At 42.2% G+C, this 24,979-nt stretch overlaps 2 protein-coding genes across 7 annotated transcripts in view; one reads left to right on the forward strand and one right to left on the reverse strand.

Annotated features, from left to right (window-relative positions):
* Window positions 1-15,104, reverse strand: part of LOC144057972 (uncharacterized) — a 30,541-nt gene extending 15,437 nt beyond the window's left edge. The window contains exons 1-3 of one of the 4 annotated variants that reach the window (XR_013295358.1): window positions 14,809-15,102; window positions 8,288-9,067; window positions 2,711-6,431 (exon numbers count right to left, since the gene is read on the reverse strand). Coding sequence is in view for 3 of the 4 variants with exons in the window: in XM_077576020.1 (XP_077432146.1) it covers window positions 2,711-6,431; window positions 8,288-8,893 (4,327 nt within the window). In the remaining variant the exon portion in view is untranslated. Of the gene's footprint in view, window positions 1-2,710; window positions 6,432-8,287; window positions 9,068-9,337; window positions 9,601-14,808 lie in introns of those variants that run through there. The other 3 variants (XM_077576020.1, XM_077576021.1, XM_077576022.1) reach the window with 3 other exon arrangements.
* On the forward strand, window positions 15,050-24,842 carry dap3 (death associated protein 3). 3 transcript variants are annotated; one of them, XM_077576028.1, is made up of 12 exons: window positions 15,050-15,270; window positions 19,038-19,151; window positions 19,275-19,376; window positions 19,472-19,580; window positions 19,672-19,764; window positions 21,075-21,205; window positions 22,143-22,223; window positions 22,771-22,935; window positions 23,012-23,071; window positions 23,140-23,226; window positions 24,426-24,543; window positions 24,625-24,842. In XM_077576028.1, the coding sequence occupies exons 1-12, from the start codon at window positions 15,259-15,261 to the stop codon at window positions 24,708-24,710; spliced, it is 1,158 nt and encodes a 385-aa protein (XP_077432154.1). In that variant the 5' UTR covers window positions 15,050-15,258; the 3' UTR covers window positions 24,711-24,842. The 3 variants fall into 3 exon arrangements, with proteins under 3 accessions (XP_077432154.1, XP_077432153.1, XP_077432152.1); XM_077576027.1 differs by lacking the exon at window positions 15,050-15,270 and adding an exon at window positions 15,381-16,857; XM_077576026.1 differs by lacking the exon at window positions 15,050-15,270 and adding an exon at window positions 18,147-18,553.
* Window positions 24,843-24,979: the final 137 nt, after the last annotated feature.

The following is a 24,979-nucleotide window of genomic DNA, read 5'->3' on the forward strand; positions in this document are numbered from 1 at the left end:
TTGGCTGATGTATCCCCATTTTTGCTCCATTTTAACTAACATCTTTCAAATTGATGTAGGAGGAACATATGGTAAAAATATTTTTTTACTTTTACTCGTCAAGTACATTTCAGACCCTGTACTTTTACTTGAGTAATTATTTGAGTGAGTACTTTTACCAAAGTTGTTTTTTTACATAAGTAATTGTACTTTTACTCAAGTGGAGAATGTCAGTACTTTTCCCATCTCTGTTGGTCACTGTAGGAGCAACATATGGTAAAAATATTTTTTACTTTTATTCGCCAAGTACATTTCAGACCCTGTACTTTTACTTGAGTAATTATTTGAGTGAGTACTTTTACCAAAAGTTGTTTTTTACATAAGTAATTGTACTTTTACTCAAGTAGAGAATGTCAGTACTTTTCCCATCTCTGTTGGTCACTGTAGGAGGAACATATGGTAAAAATATTTTTTACTTTTACTCGCTAAGTACATTTCAGACCCTGTACTTTTACTTGAGTAATTATTTGAGTGAGTACTTTTACTTTTACCAAAGTTGTTTTTTACATAAGTAATTGTACTTTTACTCAAGTGGAGAATGTCAGTACTTTTCCCATCTCTGTTGGTCACTGTAGGAGGAACATATGGTAAAAATATTTTTTACTTTTACTCGCTAAGTACATTTCAGACCCTGTACTTTTACTTGAGTGAGTACTTTTACTTTTACCAAAGTTGTTTTTTACATAAGTAATTGTACTTTTACTCAAGTGGAGAATGTCAGTACTTTTCCCATCTCTGTTGGTCACTGTAGGAGGAACATATGGTAAAAATATTTTTTACTTTTACTCGCCAAGTACATTTCAGACCCTGTACTTTTACTTGAGTAATTATTTGAGTGAGTACTTTTACTTTTACCAAAAGTTGTTTTTTACATAAGTAATTGTACTTTTACTCAAGTAGAGAATGTCAGTACTTTTCCCATCTCTGTTGGTCACGGAACCAATTAAACATGTATCTCAAGGCACCGCTGCGCATGTCTTTTGCGCAGTTGTCTAATGTGGAACATATTCCCAAAGGTCTTAACGGACCGCGTGCTATCTCTCCAAACACACATGCATTTAGTTTTGCTATCCATGTTCTTTCCTAAACATGTTCCACTCACACGTTCCGTCTAAGCAACCTCACGCTGACCCACTAATCCTTCATCAATCACTGCTGAGCTCATCTTTCCTTTTTCTTGCCATTTTTCCACAGCCTCCGACAAGGCCGACCACTCTTTGCTTATTGAATCTCTCCAAGTCAAATAGGCCCTGTCGGCCGGCGGCCCGTCCTTAAATAGCCAATCTTGCGGTTAACTAATGACTGTGCTCTCTGGGTAGCCTTGGGCTCAAACATCGTGCGGTTCGCGACAGCTCAGAGGAAGATTTTCTGGATGGTTCTCAACAATATGCTGTTCTTATGCCATAACACTTTTGGAGGGAACAAATTCCAACAGAAAGCGGTTGTGTGCGTGTTTGTGTGTGCGTGTGTGTGTGTGTGTGTAAAACACATCCGCTGCTCAACAGAAGGAGCCTATAAAAAGACAAGTCTGATCTTGTCTCAATCGGTCTCCAAGCTTTAATGTGTGCCTAAAAAAAATCTTGGAAAAAAAGAAATGTCTCCTTTTTCCTTTTTTTTTTTTTTTTGCAGTTTAACTATGCAGGAACAAAATTACATTTATGTCTATATCACAGAGCAAATAAAAATAAACTAATTCAAAGGTTTGTCTATCATTCATGGTTGCCCATGTGATATTTTTGGATTATTTCCTAGATTTTCCATTAATAGCCTTGTTTTCCTTTTTTTTTTAAATAAAGTGGGCCGAGCCAGAGTAAGCGCCAACATATACAACATTCAAGATTACATGGGCTGAACATATGCTTGTAACTGTATGTTGAAAAAAAATGGTCATAATATAATAAAAAATTAGATTGTTGTAACATACTTGCTCATCAATTTTGTATGGCCCTTGGAGAATTAAATGACATCCGGCTGGAAAAAGATTCCCCAATCCCCACCCTTAACACAGCAATGTAGGTTATGTTTTAATTGGCAATGGTTTGTTTGCTTTCGTGTGACTTCCTGTCCACAGTGGTTATAATTTCACATGCACCGCAAATTTTTCCAAGGATGTCCACATTAAAATCAGGGTGTGAATACATACATTGATGACATCATTCAAATAAATTCGAATGTTTATGCTTTTTCAGCAAAGTTTAGCAAAAATGTATGGCCAAAAGCTGGCTACAACTTAAAGGTAAAATGTAAAATACACTTGAATACTGCATGTTTGTTCAATCAGGTCGCAATGTCTTATTCTTAAAGAGGGATCTGAATGAAATGTGTGTGAATTGGAATTGATTAATTGATCTTTAAGAATTTGGTTGATTGTGTTTACTGATATGATTACTGGAGCGCATAACTACAACTATAGTAGATGCTCTGTTGTTTCAGTCATAACGAGACAGACATCACCATAGGAAAGTTGGAGCTACGCACATTCAACACCAACTCCTCCATGCAGCATTATTCTGCTCAATGGGCGAATTTGGCATGGAAATGAAAAATTAAGAAATAATAATGAGTCGACTTATTGAAGGTTAATTTCTGCTAAAAGTTAAATGCCCATCCCGAGTAGAAACCTCCTGATCGAGGTCACTGTTGTTTACTGGTGAATTTAGCAACATCTCACCTGCTTCTCTCCTTTCTGTCCAAGCTGGCTCATTCGTCCTCCATGACCTGTCTCCGCTTCCCAGATTCCTGCTGGCCGAGCCGCTCCTCAAGCCACGCCCCCCTGTTGCCACGTCCACCGACGTGAACAGGTTGGTGTGCGTCGGGGACGGCGATGTCCTGCTCAGGTGATGAACGTCATCTCTGTCATCGTCCTCCAGGTCGGAGGGGATCATCGGGCGTGCGCGTCCAGCGGAGGACCCCCAGCTGTTGTTTGGAAACCCCGCACCCCGAAGTTTGGTCCAACTTTGACCCAGGCCGCCCCAACCCCCTCCGAACGAAGACAAGTGAGAAGAGCCCAGGCCCACGGAGAAGAGAGATGCATGTTTTGATCTCTCTGCCAACAATGATGATGATGTGGCAGCAGAGAAAGAATGATTTGCATTCTCACGTAACCAAGGTGACTCTTTGGAGAGCAGGCCCCCTATTCCTCTTGTGCCCTTGCGCCCTCCTCCTTGGCCCAAAATGAACCTTGACTTTGTAGTGGAGAAGGTCTCTCTCGCCACCATGTCCTCCTGTTCCTCATGCTCTAACGCTGCATCCTCTTCCACGTTACGTTCACAGAGCCTCTGCCTGTGTTTATGTTTGTGACCGCAGTCGCACGAGAGGCTTGACGGGTACCCTAAATTGAGGCCTCCTCCGTTGCCTTCAATCTCCCCACCGAGGGCCCCCTCCCTCAGCAGCCTGCTCCTCCGCCTATGGAACCTGGCGGGGTTCAGGAGGATGTGGGCATGGTGGGGTTGTTGCGAGGCATACTGGTGAGGAGATGGAAGTGGGTACGAGCCAGGGAGATGATGGTAAAGTGTTGTGGCTGGCGGGTAGCTGCTGTAGAACCCCATGTTGTCAATTGTCTCCTGGAACTTTGATGGGCAGCCACACTGTCTGCGTTCCGGCTTTCTGTTACAATGCAACGTCTGGCAGGGGTAAAAAGACTGAGGGGAGAAGGAGGGGTTCGCGGCGTAAGGCGTAGGGTGAGGAGAATAAAAGCCATTCAGATTGATCCTGAAGATATTGGAGCGGTGAGAATGCGAGGAGTGATGGCGCCTGCTCCCGTCAAAAGCCTGGCCAACCTCTGATCTGGCCCAGCCTCGCCGGCCAATGTGGACTTCACTGAATTGACCGATGAGCTCTTCCAGTTCAGACAGAAACTCTGGATCCTGCATGAGTAGCTGCTGGTGTTTCTTTTTGTGTTTGTTTTTCTGTCTCTTCAGTGCGCTGTGACCAATGCAAGGGAAGTAATCTGGATGAGTGCACTTGTTATGTCCAGAGCAGGGACACAGGCAATTACAGGAAGCGGGGCAGCTGTAATCCCGCCGCCTGTGCCTATGTCGGTGCCGCTCCATGGAAGTTGAGTTGCCAATAGGATTCTTGTGTCTGGTCATGAGAGGGTCCGCAAGAGAGGAACGTTTCGGACCTCCGAGAATCCCACCAGACCCTTGACCCAACCTTAGCATGCCTCTAACGCCCCTCATTTCCCTTCGCTCGCAGACACTGTTATCCGTTCCAATCCCGCTATCACTGGGCAACGTCTCTTCGCTGTGCGCTTCACTCCTGGGTGACGGAGTGGCGTCTTTGAGGTGGCCAGGGGAGTTGGACGTGGGATGGAGCGGCGCGCTGGGAGAGGAGAGCTTACATGACGACTGGTGAAAAGGGAAGTGCTGCCTGCCCTGGCACGGACAACTTTTCTTCACAAAGGGCGAGAGAGAGGAGTTGGACGTGGGACGGGGCGAGGTGCAGGAGGACGACGGCGACGGGAGGGAAAACGGGGGAGGAAAAAGCAGAGTGGATGTTGGTTCTGCGACACTTCCTTCACTGTAAGGGCTCTGGGCCCCGCTGGAGTGTGTGAGGGATGGGGATGGAAATGGGTGGGCGGCAGGAGGCTGGGACTGGTTGGACATGAAGAGAGATGTTTCAGTGGGCTGGCTAAACAAAGACGACTGAGTGTAGCTGTGGGAATTCTGGCGAATCATTTGGGATTTGGGCTTGCGCCCTCTCCTCTTGCCCATATAGATGGTTCCTTTCTTGCTCACATTGATTTGAGGGCCCAGCTTGGTCCCAAAGGAGGAGGACAAGTCGGACAGCGTGGGCACTGTCAGAGGCGCAATCTTTTTGTATGTTCTCTGAGGATTTGCGACATCTTTAACGTTCTTACTCTCCTTTACTGCATTGTCAGACGTCATTACCTTGTGAAGTTTCTTCTTCTTCCTTTTCTTCATCTCATTAATCAGCCTCCTGATTTTTAGCTGCCTGTTTCCCTTATCAGGAGGAAGAGGAGGCGGATTTCTGTTCTTATCTGTGACGTCTGTTGTATTTAGGGGTTGTTTGCGAGGACGGCCGCGCTTCTTTGGGCTTGGGTCCAGCACGGGGCTTTTCTGAATGTCATCGCACTCCAGAAAGGCGACCTCCTCAGGGGAAAGTCTTAGAGGAGATTCATTAAAGATCATGGTGCGGGATTTGGGTCGGACCCGTTTTCGGGTCGAGGTGGTAGGGCTTTTGGCTGCAGTCTCTTTAGGATCAGATACGGTGGGATTCTGTTTTGGGGATAATGGTTTTGCTGTGGAGGAGGTTGGGGAGCAAGAGGGACTCGAGTGAGTAGGCAACTTCTGAGAGAAGCTCTGTTGAGGATCTGCTTCATGATTTTCCACTCTCTGAGCTCGGTGTACCAGCTTCGTCCAGCTGGGCCTTCGGGCTTTACGTTTCTTCAGTGGTCTGCTGTCCTGCTCTTGGCAGGAGGATGGTGGAGAAAGAGGGGGTGGGGCAGAAGATGACACTGGATGCTTTGGTGGCACTGTTGAATACTTGACAATGTCATTCTCTTTTGACTTTTGACTGCTGTCAGCAGTCGTTGGCTGTAGCTCGGCTTGTTTGATATGATCTCTCATGCTTCCTTCATCAGATCTCCCTTGGTCTGCTACTTTATATGGGTTATCAAATGTACCCATTCCGCATGAGCGTGTGTCCTCTTTTCTGTGTTTCTCTAGGCTGGTCTTGCTTTTCTCAGCCTTTTCTCCAGTCTTCGGTTCAGCACTATTTTTATGTTCTTTACCCTGTCGCAATTTGCCATCTTTTCCTTTGTCTTTCTTCTTCTTTTTGATTTCTTCCTTTCTATTATCACTCTTTACTCCCTGATTTTCCAGTCCATCTCCCTTTGGCTTCTTTTCTTTTCGTTTGTCTTTCTTTACCTTCCGCTCTTTATCTCTCTTTTTGTCATTAGAGCGCTTCAGTGAAGCTTCCTGAACTTGTGACTGGGCAGAAGACATATCCAGAGTGGGGGAGGATTTTGATTTAGCGGTAACCGAGGGGGAGTTACTCTTTTGCAGCAAGCAAATTTCTGTCTTTGAAGAACCCGGAGGTGCGGCGTCCACAGAAGAAATGGAGCTGCTGTGTTTTGCAGTTTTGATTGATAGGGCATCTCCAAGTTTGTCTTCAGAGCATCCCCCGTTCGAAAGTCCTTTCTTGGACTGAACCGCACCATTGTGTTTCTTGATGGTTTCCCTTCCAGGCAGCGATTTGGAGCACGACCTGGAGAGGGTAGCGGAAGCGTCCTGGTTTGAGGTGGACGAACACGGTTTGATCACTGCAGGGGGCGGCTGCTCATGGATGCCTGGAGTCTTTTCTTTCTTCCCTCTCTCCGACAAACCGCCAGGAGTCACTTCTGTGTTAGCCGCCAGTTTGAGAGGAACCTGGGAAGTAAAAATATGCAATTTTTGTCATGCACTGCTACAGTATGACAGGCAGATCCAATACGTCTGCTGTTGACAACAGTTTAACTGACGACAGTGGCGGAGGGAGACATTGACAATAACAGAAATGCTTTTGTTTTTGTCCGCCCATTAAAGTCCAGACTGAGGACAAAGTGACTCAATCAGGCAGAGAAAGGAGGGCACAGGGAGCGAGGTGATGGAAATGGGAATGGGGGGGGGGGGGGTGACACAGAAAGGAGAGACACAATACTAGAGACAGCAGAAAAGGGTGGTAAGCGGGACAGAAAGGGAGTGAAAGATAAATGAGAGCAGGTAGAGAAACCAGGGGATGTAAAAATAGAAGAGAAGGACCGATATAGAGTGTCGGGCAGCGAGAGAAAGCTGCGCTATTGGTCGCTATAAATTGCCACTAATACAGATGAGGAGGTCTGACATTTTGTACTTGTCCTTTAATTTTGGTAGGCGGCAGCTTGAGTGGCGTTTGTGCAGCTAAAGCAATAAGCTTCCCCTCAGGCCATCGTCAGAAGGACTGATGGACCAATGCCTGTAATGGCCAAGTGGTTGCTGTGCCACTGTCCTATTTATAGGTCCCGTTTAGTTAAATGTGCTGCTTGCTTTTAAGTATTGAGACAATTGCTCATTTGACCTTATGATGGCGCACCACACAGCTAGGTGATTTAAGCACGCCTGGTGGTTCGCAACAGAAAAGACCAATGCAAAGCTATTGTGCATATGTGCCATTAATAATGTATGAGTACACTTTTGGAACTAGCTTCAGCTAACAATCCATCCCTCCATCCATTTTGTGTACCACTTATCCTTACAAGGACAAACTGCTATTTTCTCAGAAAAAGACGGATCTCCTCACTTAGCTGAAATATAATATATATAGAAGGAGGTGTCTGTTTACCCTGACCAGGGTTCCATTGTTACGGCAATGACGTAATCCAAATTTGTACGCACAATGGAATGCACCGTAGTCATCATTAGCGCAGTAGTTCTTAACCTGGGTTCGATTGAACCCAAGGGGTTCGGTGATCAGTCTTTGAGGTTCAGTGGAGGTCAAGACAGATAGCCGACCCGCTTGGCCATCATTGGCTGCAGGTGATCCCGCTACATTGCTTGGCCTATCTGTGGTGCAGCAAATTTAGTGCGACCAGTTGTAAACATTTGTGATGGTACATTGTGTTATTTCTTTATTATTGTAATTCCTTCATACTAACTATGTCGGGCAAAAAAACAAAGTGGTCAGACAAATATGTGCAATGTGAATTCATATGACGGAACGTATGGTGTTCCACAGGGTTCAATTCTGGGGCCTCTGCTGTTTTTATTGCATCCTTAATCCCAGTCAAAAACAAAAACTCTTCTTTTCTTTCCTATCAGTTGAGAAATGACACTCCAGCTTTATACTATCTATTAAAATATAAGGGAGTTGTTTTGATGCTTGTTTCTCAGCGTTCATACACAATAATAGTTTGAATACCAGCAGTTTACAAGCTTGTATGCATGTGCCCTTGCAGAAGCAAGAGTCACTCGTAGAGCCGAACCTACAGAGAATTATCACCCGTCTCTGTGGCTCCCATCAGCTTTACGGAGCTTTAATAGTGAGTTACAGCTCATTGTTTTGCTCTAGCGACAACAGTTTTATTGTTCCTGCTCTTATGGCGCGGTTTTAACAGCCCTGTCTCAGCGCGGCGGAGACGCATGAATGAATGTTTCCCATGAAAGCTGGATGTGTAAATAAGCAACAGTTTGCACGTAAGGCCAGCATATCGTAAACAGTAAAGATATTGTTTGAGTTTGTTTATGCCATTAAAGCAGGTTTAACTCACCTGTTTGGTCCCTGGGTTGGCGGTGGCTGAGGCTATGGTGGAAACAGTAGCATTTGCTGGTGTTAAAGACTGTGCTGCTGCTGCTGCTGCTGATGGTGTTGATAATGACGGCGAAGTTGCAGAAGCCGTTTGTTTGCATGTGGTCTGGGTGCCATCAGAGCTTGAGCGCTTGTCCCTGCTCCCGTCGTCCGGATTGGTGGCGGTCCTGGAGGGCAACGCACCCCCTCGACCCTGCTGCCTCTGATAGGTTCTGATGGTGGGCTTGCAGACGTAGCTCTCCAAGATCTTGGGCGGCTTCTTGGTGCGCTTGGCTTGCACTCCGATGCGGAGTCGCACGTTCCCGTCAGGGCAGCTGGTCTCTCTGCCACATATCTGAAGCTGCTGCTGCCCCGCGCCCCCACAGCGCCCCTCGATAAGCAACTCCAGCACCGCCCCCTTGTCCCCTTCCCTCTTCTTCCCTCGCCTGTCCTCCTCCTTCCCCACGTCCGAAGCCTCCGTCTCTACACGCTTTCTTTTCTCTTGGTCCTGCTCAAAGTCCTCGGGTACAGAGGTAGCATCCAGTGTGTCTGTCAGTAAAGGGGTGCCCCCCTTCATTCTCTGATCCATCAGAGAAGTCAGGGGGGGGGAGGAAAAGAGGGCTGAATAGTTCCCAGTACACCACTGAAGGAGTTTTCCTGCAGATGGAGGTGAGGTTTTGAAGAAGAAGACGAAAACACTCAGTTGAGCTTGTTCATCCGGCAAAGGCAGATCATGTCCTTTGGGCTTGAGCTGACAAAACGCCTGTTAAGACAGTGAGAGAGGAAAATAGAATCCAGTGATTAGTCACTTCAGTGAGCACAGATGCTGAGCAGCAACAGCAGCACGGGAACGGGGAGGAAAGTCCCCTTTCAAGCGGGCAGCTGCAGAGCGGCGCTACAGTGTGTGTCCACAGATGATCTCATCACACGGAAGACCCGGGGGGCTAATCAACACGAGTCGATTCCCAGAATGCCTGCACTCAACTGACTGGAAGCAAGACTTAGTCACATAATTGAAAAACGGTGAACTTACGGCTGAGAAAAACTTTCACTTTTAAGCCCCCTCGATACGGATCGCTCCACACTCCATTCCCCCCTCTCGCCGCCATCTTTGCGCCTTCTGTTCTCAGCTACTCCTTCTTCCCTTCCTGGCGCTGGGCTGTACTTTCTTTTCTCTCCGAAAAACTCCCCGTCTCATTTTTGGCAGTAAGCTTTCGCATGCATTCTCTATTAGCCCCCTCCCCTCCCTTCTCTCTTTCTCGCTCTCTCACTCTGAGTAGACCACACAGCTGAATGGTCAGCTCAAACATTATATTCCTGTTAATGACAACCATATTTCCTCTTACACTTCATTCTTTTCCTCCTTTTCCACCTAAATCCCTCCATTCACGATACTCGAGAACAACCCCCCCCTCTCCCCTCCCCCTCTCAGTCATGGTAACACCGCGTCGGGAAAAGGGGGAAACTTATTTTTGGAAAGGAGCGCAAATTCCTTCTCCTCCCATTGCTTCCTCTGAGTCAAGTAAGCTTTTCATTGACCCCATTGTAAATGGACGTCTAATGTGACATTACAGCTAGTAACACGCCCTAAAATAACATTCTCCCCACCAAAACAAACTCGCTCTTGGTTCAGCCCAAATTTGGACCCCGGCGCAGCAAATGGACGCAGCCTTCGACCGTCCTTCATAACGTTCGCGCTCGCATCAAGGGAGGCATTCATTTCACAATAAAAAAAAACACACCTTGCGAAGCATTCTTGCGCCTCTTATGACATCCACTCAAGTGCCTCAGGAGCATTCTGGATAATGTTTTCATTTAGAACCCACCCCCTCACACACACACACACACACACACACACATCCCCAAAAACCATTTGCTCGAATCAGACAGAGGAGCTCAAATCAACATCAGTTCCAGTAAGGGACGTTACGTAAGACCTTTGGAAAATATTTCCACCGCCAAACCCTGCTGTGAAATTAGAATGAAGCACGCTGTTGAACATCTTCATTAATGGCCATCTCGTAAATCATAAGGAAGTACATTATTCACAGGGGGATAGAGACCGAGCGTTGCCCCAAATAGCATAAGAAAACTTATGTGACACCGGTCCCTATGTTTATAATTACTTTTTTTTAAAAAACTCTATACCACAAAGCTCTGATCCCTAAACACTTCAATATCATTTTAAATTAATACGTTACCCTCAAAAATAAATATCTTACAGATGATTCGATTTAGATACAAAGCCTTGCAGCCCGCCTGGCCTATACAGCACTGGGGGAAACCCTGAAGTGTGTCACAAGCCATAAAAATAATAACTATACTATACTGTAACTCATTTGTTAGTTCGATTTTTTTAATAGCCAGTCAGCATAACAACCAGGCTAAACTTAACTCCTCCCCAACATTCAAAGATCTTAGAACAGTCGAATTGCATCACTTCAAGATACTTCCTTGACACCAATTGTTACTTTCCTTTTAGCCCGGGCTTTGGTGTCATCTTGTGGTATCGTACAGCAAATGCACTGAGCCGTGAACAGGTGAGTTTCTCAACAAATAGCTGAGAGGTTTGAAAGAAAAAACGTGAATACAGCTCTCCCTGGCAATATTGTTGTTTATCGTTATGCTCCCCTACTATATATATCACAATTATTTTTTTTACAAGTGAAAAAGTCGCTGATGCACTTTTCAGCCTTTTATTTTACTCCAGGAGAAAAGTAAAGTTGCACACTCATACAGGAACTGCTGTTAGCCACAGCTCATGCCCAGACCCTCACATGCGACCTATGGCCCCGCCTTTTAAAGGTGCATGCATGTAAACAAGACACTACAATATGTACTGTATTTCCTATACATTTTTGTTTCTGTTAGAAAATGTGTTTTAATCAGTATAAAGCTCGTGGGAGTAGTAAAACTATACTGTATAAAAAGATGGTGTCTTTAGCTCATGAAAAAGCTTCGTTGTAGGCGAATTCATAAATAGCATACCTCCGCACGGGTTACTGTACAATTTAAACTCTTATACATAAATGTGACAGGTCCTCCAACTTAGGAGAAGTCCATTCTGCATGCGTATTAACAGTCTTTTATACACTCTTAGACTATTCCGCCCAAACATAACTCTAAATTATCCCAACATTGGACCGGCAGCTATTTCCCGTGACAGGATGATGGGTGGACCTGACACACAGAGTGAGCTCGGGCTCCTCAGCAGCGCTGAGGCGACGATTAAATCATGATAATGGCCCCCGCCGTCTTTCCGGCGTCCAATGGCGGCGGCGGCATTATCATCATCAATAACTGTGAGCATCTGCCTGACAACAGCACCGGCGCGGGAGCTCAGCTGGATGTCAGGATGTGGTGTTAAAAAGCCTCGGGCGCCTCCTCCTCACCGACGCATGCAAGTTGACACGACAATCAGAAAAGGGGAGACAACAAGAATTTTTCGATTCTTCTTGAATTTGTCAAACTGTTTATAGAATAGAAGTGGCGCTTTTAAACAGTGGTTCTCAAACTGGGGTCCCCAGGCCTCAAGGTTCCGTGAGCCGTAGATTTCGAGTCCATCAAATAATTTGCAGAAAATTGTCACATGTTTATTTTTATTTTTTTAATTATTATTTTAATAATAATAAATTTATTAAATTAATTCAATTTGATAATAAATATTTTATTTTAATCCTGTTTGTCCAACATTTTTGTGTTATCCATTGCTCTTGCTCTCTCTCAATATATTACATGGGTATGGTCTGGAAAATAACCCATGCGATGGGTTGGGGATTACTGTCCCTCTAGTGGTCCAGGAAAGAATCACAACCCAAGTACAGTTCCGTTGTATTTAACTTGAAACTTTAATATATTTGTTTTTTTTATATTGATTAAACAAATGATAATCAGTCTGCTTTCAGACATCAGAGAAGAATTACTGTTGAGAGGCTGAAATCAGAATATGGACAAAGTTAAACAACGACTATAGTACACTACATGATGAACAAATGATCAATTAGTTGTTGATTAATCGATTAATCGTGAGACCTCTACAGTCATCAGTTCATTTTTCGCATAGTCAATAAAAAAAATGTAAACAATAGCCCATTTTAAACTTTATGGGTTCCAGCCCATTAACCCCCATATGGTTTATTATAGCCCAAGGTAGCCAAATCCAGGGTCAAGTTTCAGGGGTTAAAAAAGCAGAACCTTCGAGAGTGCCACTACTACCACAGTAAAAGCTGTTTTACCCCTAAAAGGTAAAACATTAATCAACAAGGGGTCGTCACTTTAACGGCTCTACTGACATACAACATTCTACAGTTCATTAACTAGTTTGCAATGCAGCGTAAGAATACGTCCTCACGAAGCACAAGGAAGCACACTCAGTTGGCAACCTACTTACTGTTTTTGTTTTGGTCGCTTCATTTTTGGAACAGCTGTTTTTCATACTTTTCTAACTTCCGTGCCAATTAGGGTTACGTTGCAGCCATAAGAATGGAAATCCACTGTAAAAAAAAAAAAAATCAGGCCCTCTCTGTACTTCAACAATTTGCACTTTCACCAGAATCCTAAAGCTGCAGGTAATGTCTCCATAGTTGTACAACTATGGAAATTTTACAGTACCAACCAACCCAGTGATAAGCCACTGTAACTTCATTAATGTACCATGTGGTTAATTATTCGACTCAAATTTCTCTCTATGGTACCATAAATATACATTCAAGTAACCCCCCATAGAGCTCTTTTATTGACCACCAATGTAGCTAAAGCGGGATTTCCACTGCATGCACACAATTCCGTTTTTTTTTTTTTTTTTTGCTCTCATGTGGCACAATTGGGTTATGCGTCATGCCAGCATGACTAGAAAAAAATAACAAGACATGGAATCGGAGATCTTAAGAATCACTCTTCTAAACGAGGATAAAAATCCGTCACATATCTGATATCTGCCAATGCAGTTGCAGCATATAATCTCACTGCTGGGATATAAACCGGCAACGCAAGCTTGGCGTCCTTGAAATACATTGAGAGATGACGTATGTCCACGAATGCTCATACAACACATAATGTAAACAAAAAAACAAAAACAAAAAACTGCTGTAAATCTAAACTACAGGTAAAGCATAGACAATTGAATACGGTTTTAACTACTAGTTATATTCATAATGTAACTAAATATGCTACATAAAAAAATGAATAGATATTCAACATGATCTAAATATGTTTAATATGACGTATGTTCATTATGACATAAGCAGAATGATTGCCAACAGTTAAGAGCTAAACACTTGTAGCTTTTGAATTTTTTTTATGTATTGTCGTTTACTTCTGTGTTGACATTTACCGAGTTATTTATGTTTATTTTGGATGCATAAATGCTTTTTAATTTGCTCTGTCAGTGTAAAAACAGCCATGATGGATACGTTCCACAAGAGGGCAGTCTAATACTGTCACGCAAACACAAATGAAGAGTTTCACCACTACTGTAAGTGACTCGAGCTAGCCGTTTTTCACAGAGGATAAAGAATATATTCCTGTCTATATGTACTAATGCACCACTAGTATTCAAATATCCATGTTTTTTAGCCCTTCTTTGACATTTTACATTGCGTGTTAACTTTAAGATAACAGATTCCTGAAAGTATGTGGTTTGGTGAGATACACGATGAGCAATTCTCTTAGTTTTACATTTAGTTTGACAGTAAGTGTAAGTGACATTAAACAGCTTGAAGCCTCTTTTTTAGAATTGTTCACAATCTGCTAAACTGCTGTTTACTGTCAAGTGAGTTGAGTTGTGTTATCTGCCACCATGCAGCGCTTTAAGCATCGTAAATCAATGCAAAGAAATCATCCGAACACCGCTCATATCTCAAGGTGGTAAAGTGGTATCAGTGTCGTTGTATCGAAGCAATAAAGCGGATAAAGTGTTGTATCGATGTTGATACATCCATACCAAAAACTGCCCTGGGACCTGTTTTGGCCTCAGTTTCTAAACCCCTAACACAGCCTCGGCCCTCTCTCAATTTAAGTAGCATCCTCTACTTGTTGTCTGAGTGTGTTACACACACACAACGGTGTGTCCTCGTGAATGTGTCATGCGTACATTTTGTACCCAGATGGCAGCTGCGTAGGCTCGCTGACATTTCCACTGGAGCTACTTCCAGTATGGGCAGCGGGGGTGTTGCCGCACTCCTGTCAGAGTCACAGGAGAGCGTCCACGCACTAAAATCACAACATCACGCCTGGCTGGCACACAACAACATACACGCACGCGCATGTGTAGTTTTAATGCCAACACACACACACTCGGAAGTGAGAGCTAAAATGCGCCACCTTGTTGTTTTCGCCCCCCTCCTCTGACTGGCGGGAAAAGACAGCAGCGTGCACACGCAGGACACACTTGGCAACAAGGGATAAAATTAGCGCAAAGTGCACACTAGCAATGCTGCGTGGCGCTAACAGGCCCACGCGGCGTAGCCGTGACAATCCGGTATAAAAGCGACGCAGGCTACTTACCTAACAACCCCGAAAAAGCAGCGAGAGCGTCCCGGAGCAAACTGCGTTTAAGACGCGGGAGGTTAAGGTGTTGCTGTCCGGATCCTTTTCCCGCCTCCGTCGTACCGTGCAGTACCGCCACCTCCGCCCACCCGTGTGACGACTGACTTCTCCCCGCGCGTGAATGACGTGGCGTGGATCAGACGAGTAAAAAGGTTATAAAAACACAGCTTCTACGGAGCGAGCTTCGGTACATTGGCGGGAGTGTTTTCATAATCATACAGTAGGCAGTTCTCAGTCCGTCGTTAGGGGGCGCGCTGGTTGCTCTCAGCTGTAGTGTCGATTTTTTTATTTTTTTGGTTACTTCCCGGGCTGAAAAAGTTGCGTCGTTTCCCGCCAGTCAGAATGCGTCTAGTTGTGTCCCACGGGCCTTGAACTCATCACTACCTTGTGTATGTGTGCGGGGCGAGGATGAGGAAGAAGGTGAGCAGTGAATACAACTGCATTGGCCTTCATAAGAGAGTACGAGACGAAAACTTTTGAGCTCAAGGGCCACATTGGATTTTTAAAACGGACAAATTGGAAAAAATTTAAAAAATATATTTAAGTATTTAACTTTAAATATGTTAGGCCAGCAGTCCAGAATAATGATGAGTGAGTGCCAAAAGGAGGTAAAAAGAAAGGAAGACAAACCGTTTGGAACAAGTGGAGTAAATGTGATAAATGTGATAAAAGAGCCTCTGCTAGGAAGGATGAAGGTAAAGGTTTTTACGACAAAGGTGAGGTCAGCCATGATGTACGGCTTAGCGGCAGCGTTGGAGGTGGTGGAAATGAAGATGTTCAGATTCTCTTTAGGAGTGACTCGGTTAGATAGGATTAGAAATGAGCTCATCGGAGGGAGGGAGAGTGCGTACTGTACATTTGAAGAAAGAAAAAAAAATGAAGAAAGATGATGAGGATGGAGCTACAAGACAAGAGAGGGAGAGAGAGAAGAGAAGGTTGATAGCTGTAGCAAGGGATTTCATGAGGGCAGTTGGTGACTCATGACTCATTCATTTTAGTAATACATACCAATATTAGTAAACTACCTCACAGTTCTGAGGTTTTAGGTTCGAATCTATACTCGGCATGGACTTTGACTCATGAATTTTTAGTAATAACTCAAAGTAAACACAGTCAAGTGGTTAACACGTCTGGCTCACAGTCAAGATGTCCTAAATAGATAATCTGTCCCAATGTCTGTCGAAATCAAAGCCGTTATTTACTGTTAAGACACATTTTTATGATCTACACAATGAGCCTTTCAGTCTAAACTTTAATGATAAAGGCGTAATGTGAAGGTTTTCCTGACCTGTGTCGCAATAAAGAGTCAATCCTTCATTTTCATTCATACTTACTATGGTCAAATTCCGACTTGAACAGGCCCAACGGTAAAGCAAAACCCAAATCATCAGTTTAACTAGTGCTGTGCAACAATTTTTCTTCGGGGATCAATAAAGCCTATCTTCTTTTGAGTAATACGATGCAATTATTGTTGATAATCATAAAAGTAAGTAATCAGAGCCGAAAGCCTTCCCGATCCCCGGGCAGACAACAGGACATTAATCGCTCAATTGTTATCACTGATGGTGATATTGTGCTCTTGTGGGGGGGATATGTATTAATTTGATGACTGCAAAAGATGCCGACTCGGGGCTCTGGTATCTGGGACAGTTTTCCCTGCTTGGCCTGGTTGGTAATCAAGCTTTTGCATAGAGGATTAACTAACGCTTCAGGAGGCCCTGGAGCAACATTTTTTTTAATGCTTTATCTTCATCCGTCGCCTCCCACCTTTTGTGCTTGTGCTTGCTACGCTTTCGGTTCGTGTACACTGACCCCAAAACATCCAGCACACAACAATGTGTAAATTACTTATGGAATGTTAACCTTTTAAAAGAAGATCAGTGCACATTTGTTCAGCTTTAACCATGTATAACAGTATAGTGGCTATAAAAAGTCTACACACCTTGGATTTACTTTGTATCGAAGAAGATGGCTCTTCACAGAATGTTCTTCAGGCTTCGGCAAACGGTAAGCTTAGAAGCAAGATTTTATAATGCATAATGTTCAAATGCTAGGTTTTAATGATATGAAAAAAAATGATAACCCTGATTAACCCATATTAATTTTCAGCTGTTCTAGTATGCTTTTCCTGACATTATTTTTGCTTTCGAGCAGAAGCTTGAAGATTTTGTAATAACTTTGACCCAAGGCTCATGATGCACTTGGATCCAAAATAATCCAATTTAGGTCAAAAAGAACCCCCTATTTGGTCAATTTGACCCAACTTTTTGGGTTGTTAAGCGCCCCAATTTTTGGGGATGTAGCAAGCTGCCTGCAAGCATAAACGCAATGATGGAGCATGCTGCATCATTTGACCGCAGCCAGGAAGTCATGTGACATTAAAAAAAGGCAGAGTAAAGAGGAAGGGGAGCAATTAACAAGGGAAGACAAATTACGACTCATAAAAGCATAAGGATTTGGGAAGAAAGCCAAAAAAGTAAGCAAGTAGTGTCTTGCAGCAAGATGGGTAGATTATGTACAGTATCATACGGGCCATATGGAGCAGCCATGGGCAAGTGGTTTCAAGTACACTCCTGCAGGCAAAGGATGATAATGAAGATGATTTTTAAGTCAGGCATATAAGGGTAGTGCCCTGCTAATTTAAATATAGAATAAAGTAAAATTGTGGAATGTGGAAATCCAGGTCAAGCAGAAGCTATATAGTAGTAGCACACAAAGAGCACATGACTATGAAATTATTATTATTATTTTTTAAAGGCATGTAAAGAATAAGCGGTTAAGAAAATGGATGGATAAATGTGGTAGTTACTTGATTACTCAAAGAAGTTGCTGGGAGGGTGGGGGCTGGTGTTTGTGTTTGCCTTGCACCTCAAAAACATTTTCATTGTTGGGCACTCGCTTGTTTCACTTGCATGCTCTGAGTTATGCTTTTGCTAGTAATGTAAAAACAAGCAGCTGGGTGCATGAAACAGTGCCACACCTAAAACGAGGCAATTACACCACGGCAAGAAATATGCTGTAGAACTATGTCCGTCATTTTTTATCTTTGGGGTGTTTTCAAGAAAGCAAGCCACAGACATGTTATTACGTAAGACAGCTGGGAATTGTAAACAACAACAAACAAAAACATCACGTCTCCTTTAAATAAAGTTGGCTGATACTGAAAATATTCTTCTTAGATCTATCTTATCTAGACACTAGCCAAACAAAACATTTTCTCACTCCAGTACTTTTGAGAAATGTATTGAATTGCACATTAAGAAGAGTCATTAAACTCCATTTTACTGTTGTTTTGCCTGGGAGTCGTGCAACCTGATTGGCGGTTGTGAAACGTCACTTCCTGTCAGGCAGGCTGCGTGATGGCGGCGCCCATGACGTGTATGGCACATTGACTTCTACCGCAGTCGTGCGTGCGGTTTATCCTCCACGTTGTCCTGGAATGTAAACCTTAGGATAGCGTTTTATAAACAATAATTCAAGACCGGGCGTGTTGGTAAATGTATCTGTATGTTTGTAATTGCTGAAGTAATAGCGTCTGTAATTTACTAGCCTGTTAGCCAGCTAGCTGAGACGTGTTTACATAAGGTGACAGGACAGTGCCGAAAAAAAAGACTTATTAAGCACAATTGGGTAAAACGCTTGGATTTACTTTGTATCGAAGAAGATGGCTCTTCACAGAATGTTCTTCAGGCTTCGGCAAACGGTAAGCTTAGAAGCAAGATTTTATAATGCATAAATCTTCAATTTACGCAGTCAGAGATCCATCCATCAATTTCACCGATCTGTCCATCCATCCTTCTATATCTCTATTTTCACTCACAATGCATTAATATACAGTAACATAGTAGGACCCCGTGTTAGGGGAAAAAAAGATGCAGCGGTTTTATTCCTTAGGGCAATTTATCATTGTAAGCCACGGTAAAGTTATGTACTGTCTGTTTAAGCATAACACTGTCCTTAAATATTAGACATGTAAAAACTGCACCCAAAAATTGTACAAAAAATATGTTACATAGATTTTATGTAAATGAATGTTTAACACAAACTTTAAAAGATTAAATGCAAAAGTTAAATATACTTGCAAAGAAAAAAAATTCTACATGAATGTCAAACTCATTAAAACAACGTTTAACAGGAGAATCAGTTGTCTAGCTATGTAATGTTTCTGTATTTATATTTTCTTGTAGGTGACACATGTTCGGTGGCTTCACACAAGTGGATCAGGCCAGCAGCAGGAGGCCTTGGTAGTTGAGCCAGAAGCAGAGCCTTTCTCAGTCTTTCGAACACAGGAGAATGATCCAGTAAGTAAAGCTGCTCCTCATCCACATATCAGCATGAATGTGTGGTCTACAGTAAGTGTAACATCATTTGTTGTGTGAATTTGCATGTTTTTGATTCGTTCACGAATTTCTGCCCCATTTTAGGCTTGTCAGTCAGAGAAGCACATTGGACAGTTTTACACTATGCCGTCTGCACACATCCGCACCCTCTTCCCTCATGGCCTCCCTCGACGATATCAAAAGCAGGTTGGTTCCACATCCACACAATTATCTGCTTGATGATTTCTTTCTTCTTCTTTTTTTTTACCAGTATATTTTAACTGAGAGCTTATTGCGTGCAGCTGAAGACGTTTAACGAAGCGGCCGTGATGGTGAGGCAACCCGCCCTGGAGGTCATCTCCTACCTGAAGGAAACGGATACAAGCAAACCCATACAGCGATATATGTTCTGTATCCTTGACAAATTCATCACACAGTCTGAAAGACAATACGCAACAAAAGACTGTCTACATCCGTATATGAACCTTATTGATTTGTTCAGATGGATTACGGGGCAGCGGCAAGACATTGTCTCTCTGTCACGCCGTCCACTTTTGCTACACGCAGGGATGGTTGGTGCTGCATATACCTGATGGTGAGATTTTTAAAGAAAAATGCATTTGCGTAGGCATGGACATTCTAATCATTACTTGATGTTTGTATTATGATTTTAAAGTTGATTATTGCCTTGAATAAGTGCTTATAAAATAATGCCATAAAGTGCCAATGAAAAATATCGAAGTTTGCAGTGTTGGAACAATGCTAACATTCTTCCAGATTCAATTGAATACCAATCATGGTAATGCAGATTTAGGGGATTCAGAGTTATAGAGGATATTTCAAATACCAGCAATAGAAATTGACAGTATTGTGGTGATCGTTCTTTAATATAGTTTGGATCACTCTGTTGACAATTTTTACAAGGGAAAAAAAATCTCAAATTGGATGGCTGTCTCTTGAAAATGTACTATTATTTTCCTGCAGACTTTTAAAAAATCTCAAATATACAATTTTTTCTATCCAAAAAATATACTACAGTTTTATCTAAAATATTTTTTTTAAAAAATCCCTAGTAAATTAAAACTTTAGTTGTGAAGATATGCAATTTTCTCCAAAATAAACTTCTTTTTTTTAATCCTCTGCCTCAGGGATGTGATTTTTCCGCTAATTCGCGGAATTCCGCTTTTTTTATCTCCACCCAAAAAAAAAAAATCCGAATTTTTTTTTTTTTTAGTAGTTCATTGTGTATGCACATCACTCCGACAGATAACATCTTCTGCTATAACAAAGACATTTGTGGTATGCTCTAATATGAGTTACTTTTCATTTGGTCATGATACAATTATTTGTTCATGAAATTTGAACCCCTCAACATTATTTATGTGTTAACTTAGTAATCACATTAGTTAGATATGATGATATTCTCAGTGATAGTTTTTAAAAGCAAAGGCAGTCCAATGTTTTTGAATGTGACTGATTTTGAGTTGACTAAAACTGCCATTTTATATGGGATAGTTCAATATACATTGAAAATTTATGCTGTTGTTTTGTCTATTTCTTTGTCATGTGAGTGCATTGAAAGTACTTAAAAACACGGAAAACCCATGAGCTGGACCTAGCTGGGTGCCAGCGGCCCCCAGACCCCCGGCTAAATTTTCAGATAATTTCACTTTGGTCAAATCACATCCCTGTCTGCCTATAATTATTATTATTTTTCTTTTCGGGGTGGCCTTACCAATGCTTTTTACTTAAAGTTATCTATGTCACAACTGCTCTGGTATATATTCTTCTTCATATGACCCTTGCATGAAAACATGATTTCATAACATTCAGAGAAAAATATATAGCAAGTCATCGATTGATTACCAATCAAGTAAGCGTTTTTTAAATATTTTCTCCACGTAGCTCACAGCTGGGTGAAGAATTGCAAGGAGCTGATCCCTTCGTCCTTCAACAACTCTCGCATCGACCAGCCTTTACAAGCCACCGAGTGGTTGCGCAACTTCAAAATCACCAACGAACCTTTCCTGTCCAAGGTAAAAGCGAAATGTTACGTTACGTAGCTGCGTGATCGAATAAGTCTGCATTCGCATCAAGCAGTAACTAACAAGGCACATCCAGACAGTAAATTGAGGCTTCATCGCGTCGTCACAGCGGGTCGGGTTACATGCCGGAGCTCATAAAGCAGCAGGCGCTTGCCGGCAGCTGCAAGGCACGATGGGCTTAATTATTTAATGAGACATTAATGCAAGTCATTATGCTTTGGCACGTTATAATCTGCTTGGCTGAATTAAAATATAATCATCGGCGTGCAGACAATGAGATCTTTCTGTCAGAAATATAAAATGTACAGTTGGACAGCACAGGAATACTCGGCACGCACTTCCGTTAGGTCAATTGTGATATCTAATTGAATTCAATACAGGAGCAGTGTCAAAAATTCTACCTTTAAAATGTTCGGTCTTGATTAAGGTGCACAGTGCGTGTTATTCTTGACGTTTAGACTTAAAATTGTGTATTATTTTTATTTCGTAATGCATGAATAATTAAAAAAAATTATATCTGGAAATTACATAGTCATGATATTTGTGTTAGAGACTGTCATATTTGTTTTTCTTTTTAAATTAGGTTTGAGGATATGACTCATTTTTCACATTGGACTTTTACTGCAAATGTAAAAAAAACAAACAATGAAAATAGCTTATTGCATTCTGCTTTTGCTGCTAAAAGATTCCATTTTCCTTTAACTCTCTAAATGTATATTTTAAATGTATTTTTTAAGCTAAAAAGCAAAGAAGGCATGTTTGTTGTTTTTCAACGGAAACTGAAATTCTTAGAAAAGTTGCTGAATGCTTTTCAAGGGATAGCAATAGTTGTTTTGTTTCAAAAAAGCTACTGTAACTACACAAAAGTCTTATTGCGCAAGTCTAGTCACATTAAAACATAATCAACTTTTTACTCTTTCGTCTGCAGATAAAGACAAAGCAGCGCTATGTGTGGACCAAGCGAGAGCTCACAGAGGAGGGAAGCACTCTTGGCGAGCTGGTGGATCAGGTTGTTATTTTTCAGCCTCGGACTTTTTTTCATCACGTCACTGCTTGAACTCATCCCATGCATGAAACCCTTTATAAAAGAAGTACAATGAACCCCCATTTATTTTTGGAGATACGCTTCAGCCACGTGAAAATTCATGATAAGATCATATAAATTCCTTTTTGTATAGTTTAACCTTAAAAATTCAGCACGTACGTACTACCATTTAAGGTGCGTCTGATTAACCCTGAATAAAGTTCATATGTTCTAGTAGGCTTTTTATGACTTTTTTTCTAGTCCTATTTTACAGCACAAGCCATGGTTTGCAGAGAGCTTCCACAGCATTGGTTCTAAAAAAAAAAAAAAAAGTATCAGTAAGGAGAACCACATTCTCAGTGATGGCAGTATTTTATTTAAAAATGGCCTGGTCAGAACCATCAAAAAGCCAAAAACGGGTCACAATACCACCTAGGGGTGCATAGATTTAAAAATATATATATATTATTTTTTTTCCCCCCCACTGTAGCTGTGGATTGTTGTACTCAAATGCTGCGTGTTTCCATGTCAGGGTATCACTCGTGTGAAGAGCAGCAGCGACGTGGTGGGAGCGCTGATGAAGGAGCTGAAGCAGCAGAGCGGCCAGCCGGGCTGCGACTTCCGCCTGCTCGTAGCCGTGGACGCCGTCAACGCCCTGTGGGGCAAGTCCAGTATGAAAAAGGAGGACAAAAGCCCAGTTGAGTAAAACCCAGCCAATTTTCACGCCATCTTTGCAGTCGCGTACGTTCTGACATGTTTGCGTTTGCCACCAGGTGGATCCAGATGAGCTCACGCTGGTATATAACCTGAGGAAGCTGATGAGGAACGACTGGGTGAGAAGACGTGTGGCTTCATTATATTTCCCCCTCTTTTTCACCTGTGACTAACTTTTTGGTTTCAGACGGGAGGCGCCGTCATCACCACTCTGTCACAAACTGGAGCTGTGTACCCGCCCAAATCGTACCTGCCTCAGGAGCTGCTGGGAGAGGTCAGAGCTGGCTAGTCTGATTCTTTGCTAACTTGAAACACAGCAGATGAACACAAGGTTTTATCGAAGTCTAATAGCCCGGCGGCAGAAGCAGCAGGCACCCGCCTCATGTTCTGCCAGCCTCTGTAGCACGGTGCCGGCTGTGCCATTGCGCCGCGGCAGCACACACACAATGAATGAGTTGATTAGCACGCTGTGCTAAGTGCAGTGTGAAAAGGCCTTACTGTAACACGCACATGTGGGCTTGAACTACACATCTTTTTCGGTATCGAGGAGTACTAGGGCCACAATTAAAAGGAGAGAGAAACAATACTGTGAAAATAGTTGTATATTTCTAAGACTATATAATAGATCTGATGAAGTTGATATTTTTATGAGACTTATGTTGAAATATTCACAGAAAATAGGCACAATATTTAGAACCATACTATTCTGATTATTCTATTCAATAGAGTCATGATATGAGAAAAATTGTATAAATGTATGAGAATAAAATTCCTAATATGGGAAAATAGGCAGTAATTAAATTTTGATAGAAGAAGTAGTAATTTACAGAAACAAATGTCATAAGAGTTGTAAATTTGTATTTTTTTTTTACTATTAAAAAAAGTCAGAAAATTGCAAGACAAAAGTTAAAGTTCTACAACATTAAAGTTGTATGATGGGGAAAATATTTAAAATGTTATAATTCTACAACATATTAAAAGAAAAAAAAAGACAATTTTATGGTAGCAACGGTATAAATTCAGAAAAGTTGTAATTTTCTAAGAATAATAGTCAGATAATGAGACTTAAGTTTGTAATGTTACAAGAAAATGTATTCAATTTTACAAGAATAAAGTTATAACATGCTGAAATTGAAAAAAATAATATTACGAGAACAATGTCATAATATGGAAAAGCAAGCTGTAATATTAAGAAAATTAACTCGGGTAAGTTATAATCACAAATGTGTACCTGCATTAAGGGAATTGTTGAGGATGTTTCAAGTGTCACGTTTTCTCACACCATTACACTTGTATTATAATGTAAATGTCCAAATATGTTTCCTGAAGTGTTTTTAACCAACATTTAATGATTATACCTCTTAAGGTATGTCTCAAACCTTTTTGCATTTACACTTATGTGGGAATTTCAACATTTAGTTGAAGTGGGTTATAGACGATAAAGACTCTAAATTCTCCCCATTTGTCATTTAGAGGGGCTTTGACAACATGGACCCGTTCATCCCAGTGTCGGTGCCCTTCTACAGCGAGAAGGAGTTTGAGAGCTGCCATCTCTACTACATGGACCGCAACTGGCTGCAGCATCCAATGAGTAAGAGTCAGTCCTGTGCTGGATGTGGCTTCTGTAATACAACCATTTGTATGTAATGCCTATCTGACGTTTCCTCCTCAGGCCGAACAGAAGAAGGCAAGAAAGAGCTCATCTTCATGACTAATAGGTGTCCAGGTTTAATGGACAGAATTTGCGCATTTCTTTGAAGTCACTCAAATATCTGTGCGCAAGAAATGCAGAAACTCAATATTCGGCATGTCTATAAACTGTATCTGTAAATTATTAATTTACTATGTTTACTACTAATAATAAAAGCCTTATTTTTTTTGTTAATTGAAGGTGTGTCGCGTTTGCTTTTCTAAACGTGAATGTGAGTATGAATGGTCGATTGCTGCGTTGCGATTGGCTAGTGATCGGTGGGTGTACCTCGCTTCAGCTCACCCAAGATGCTGTGGAGGACAAAGTGCTTTGGAAA

The sequence above is a fragment of the Vanacampus margaritifer genome, chromosome 9, assembly GCF_051991255.1.
Source record: "Vanacampus margaritifer isolate UIUO_Vmar chromosome 9, RoL_Vmar_1.0, whole genome shotgun sequence".
Taxonomy (NCBI): Eukaryota; Metazoa; Chordata; class Actinopteri; order Syngnathiformes; family Syngnathidae; genus Vanacampus; species Vanacampus margaritifer.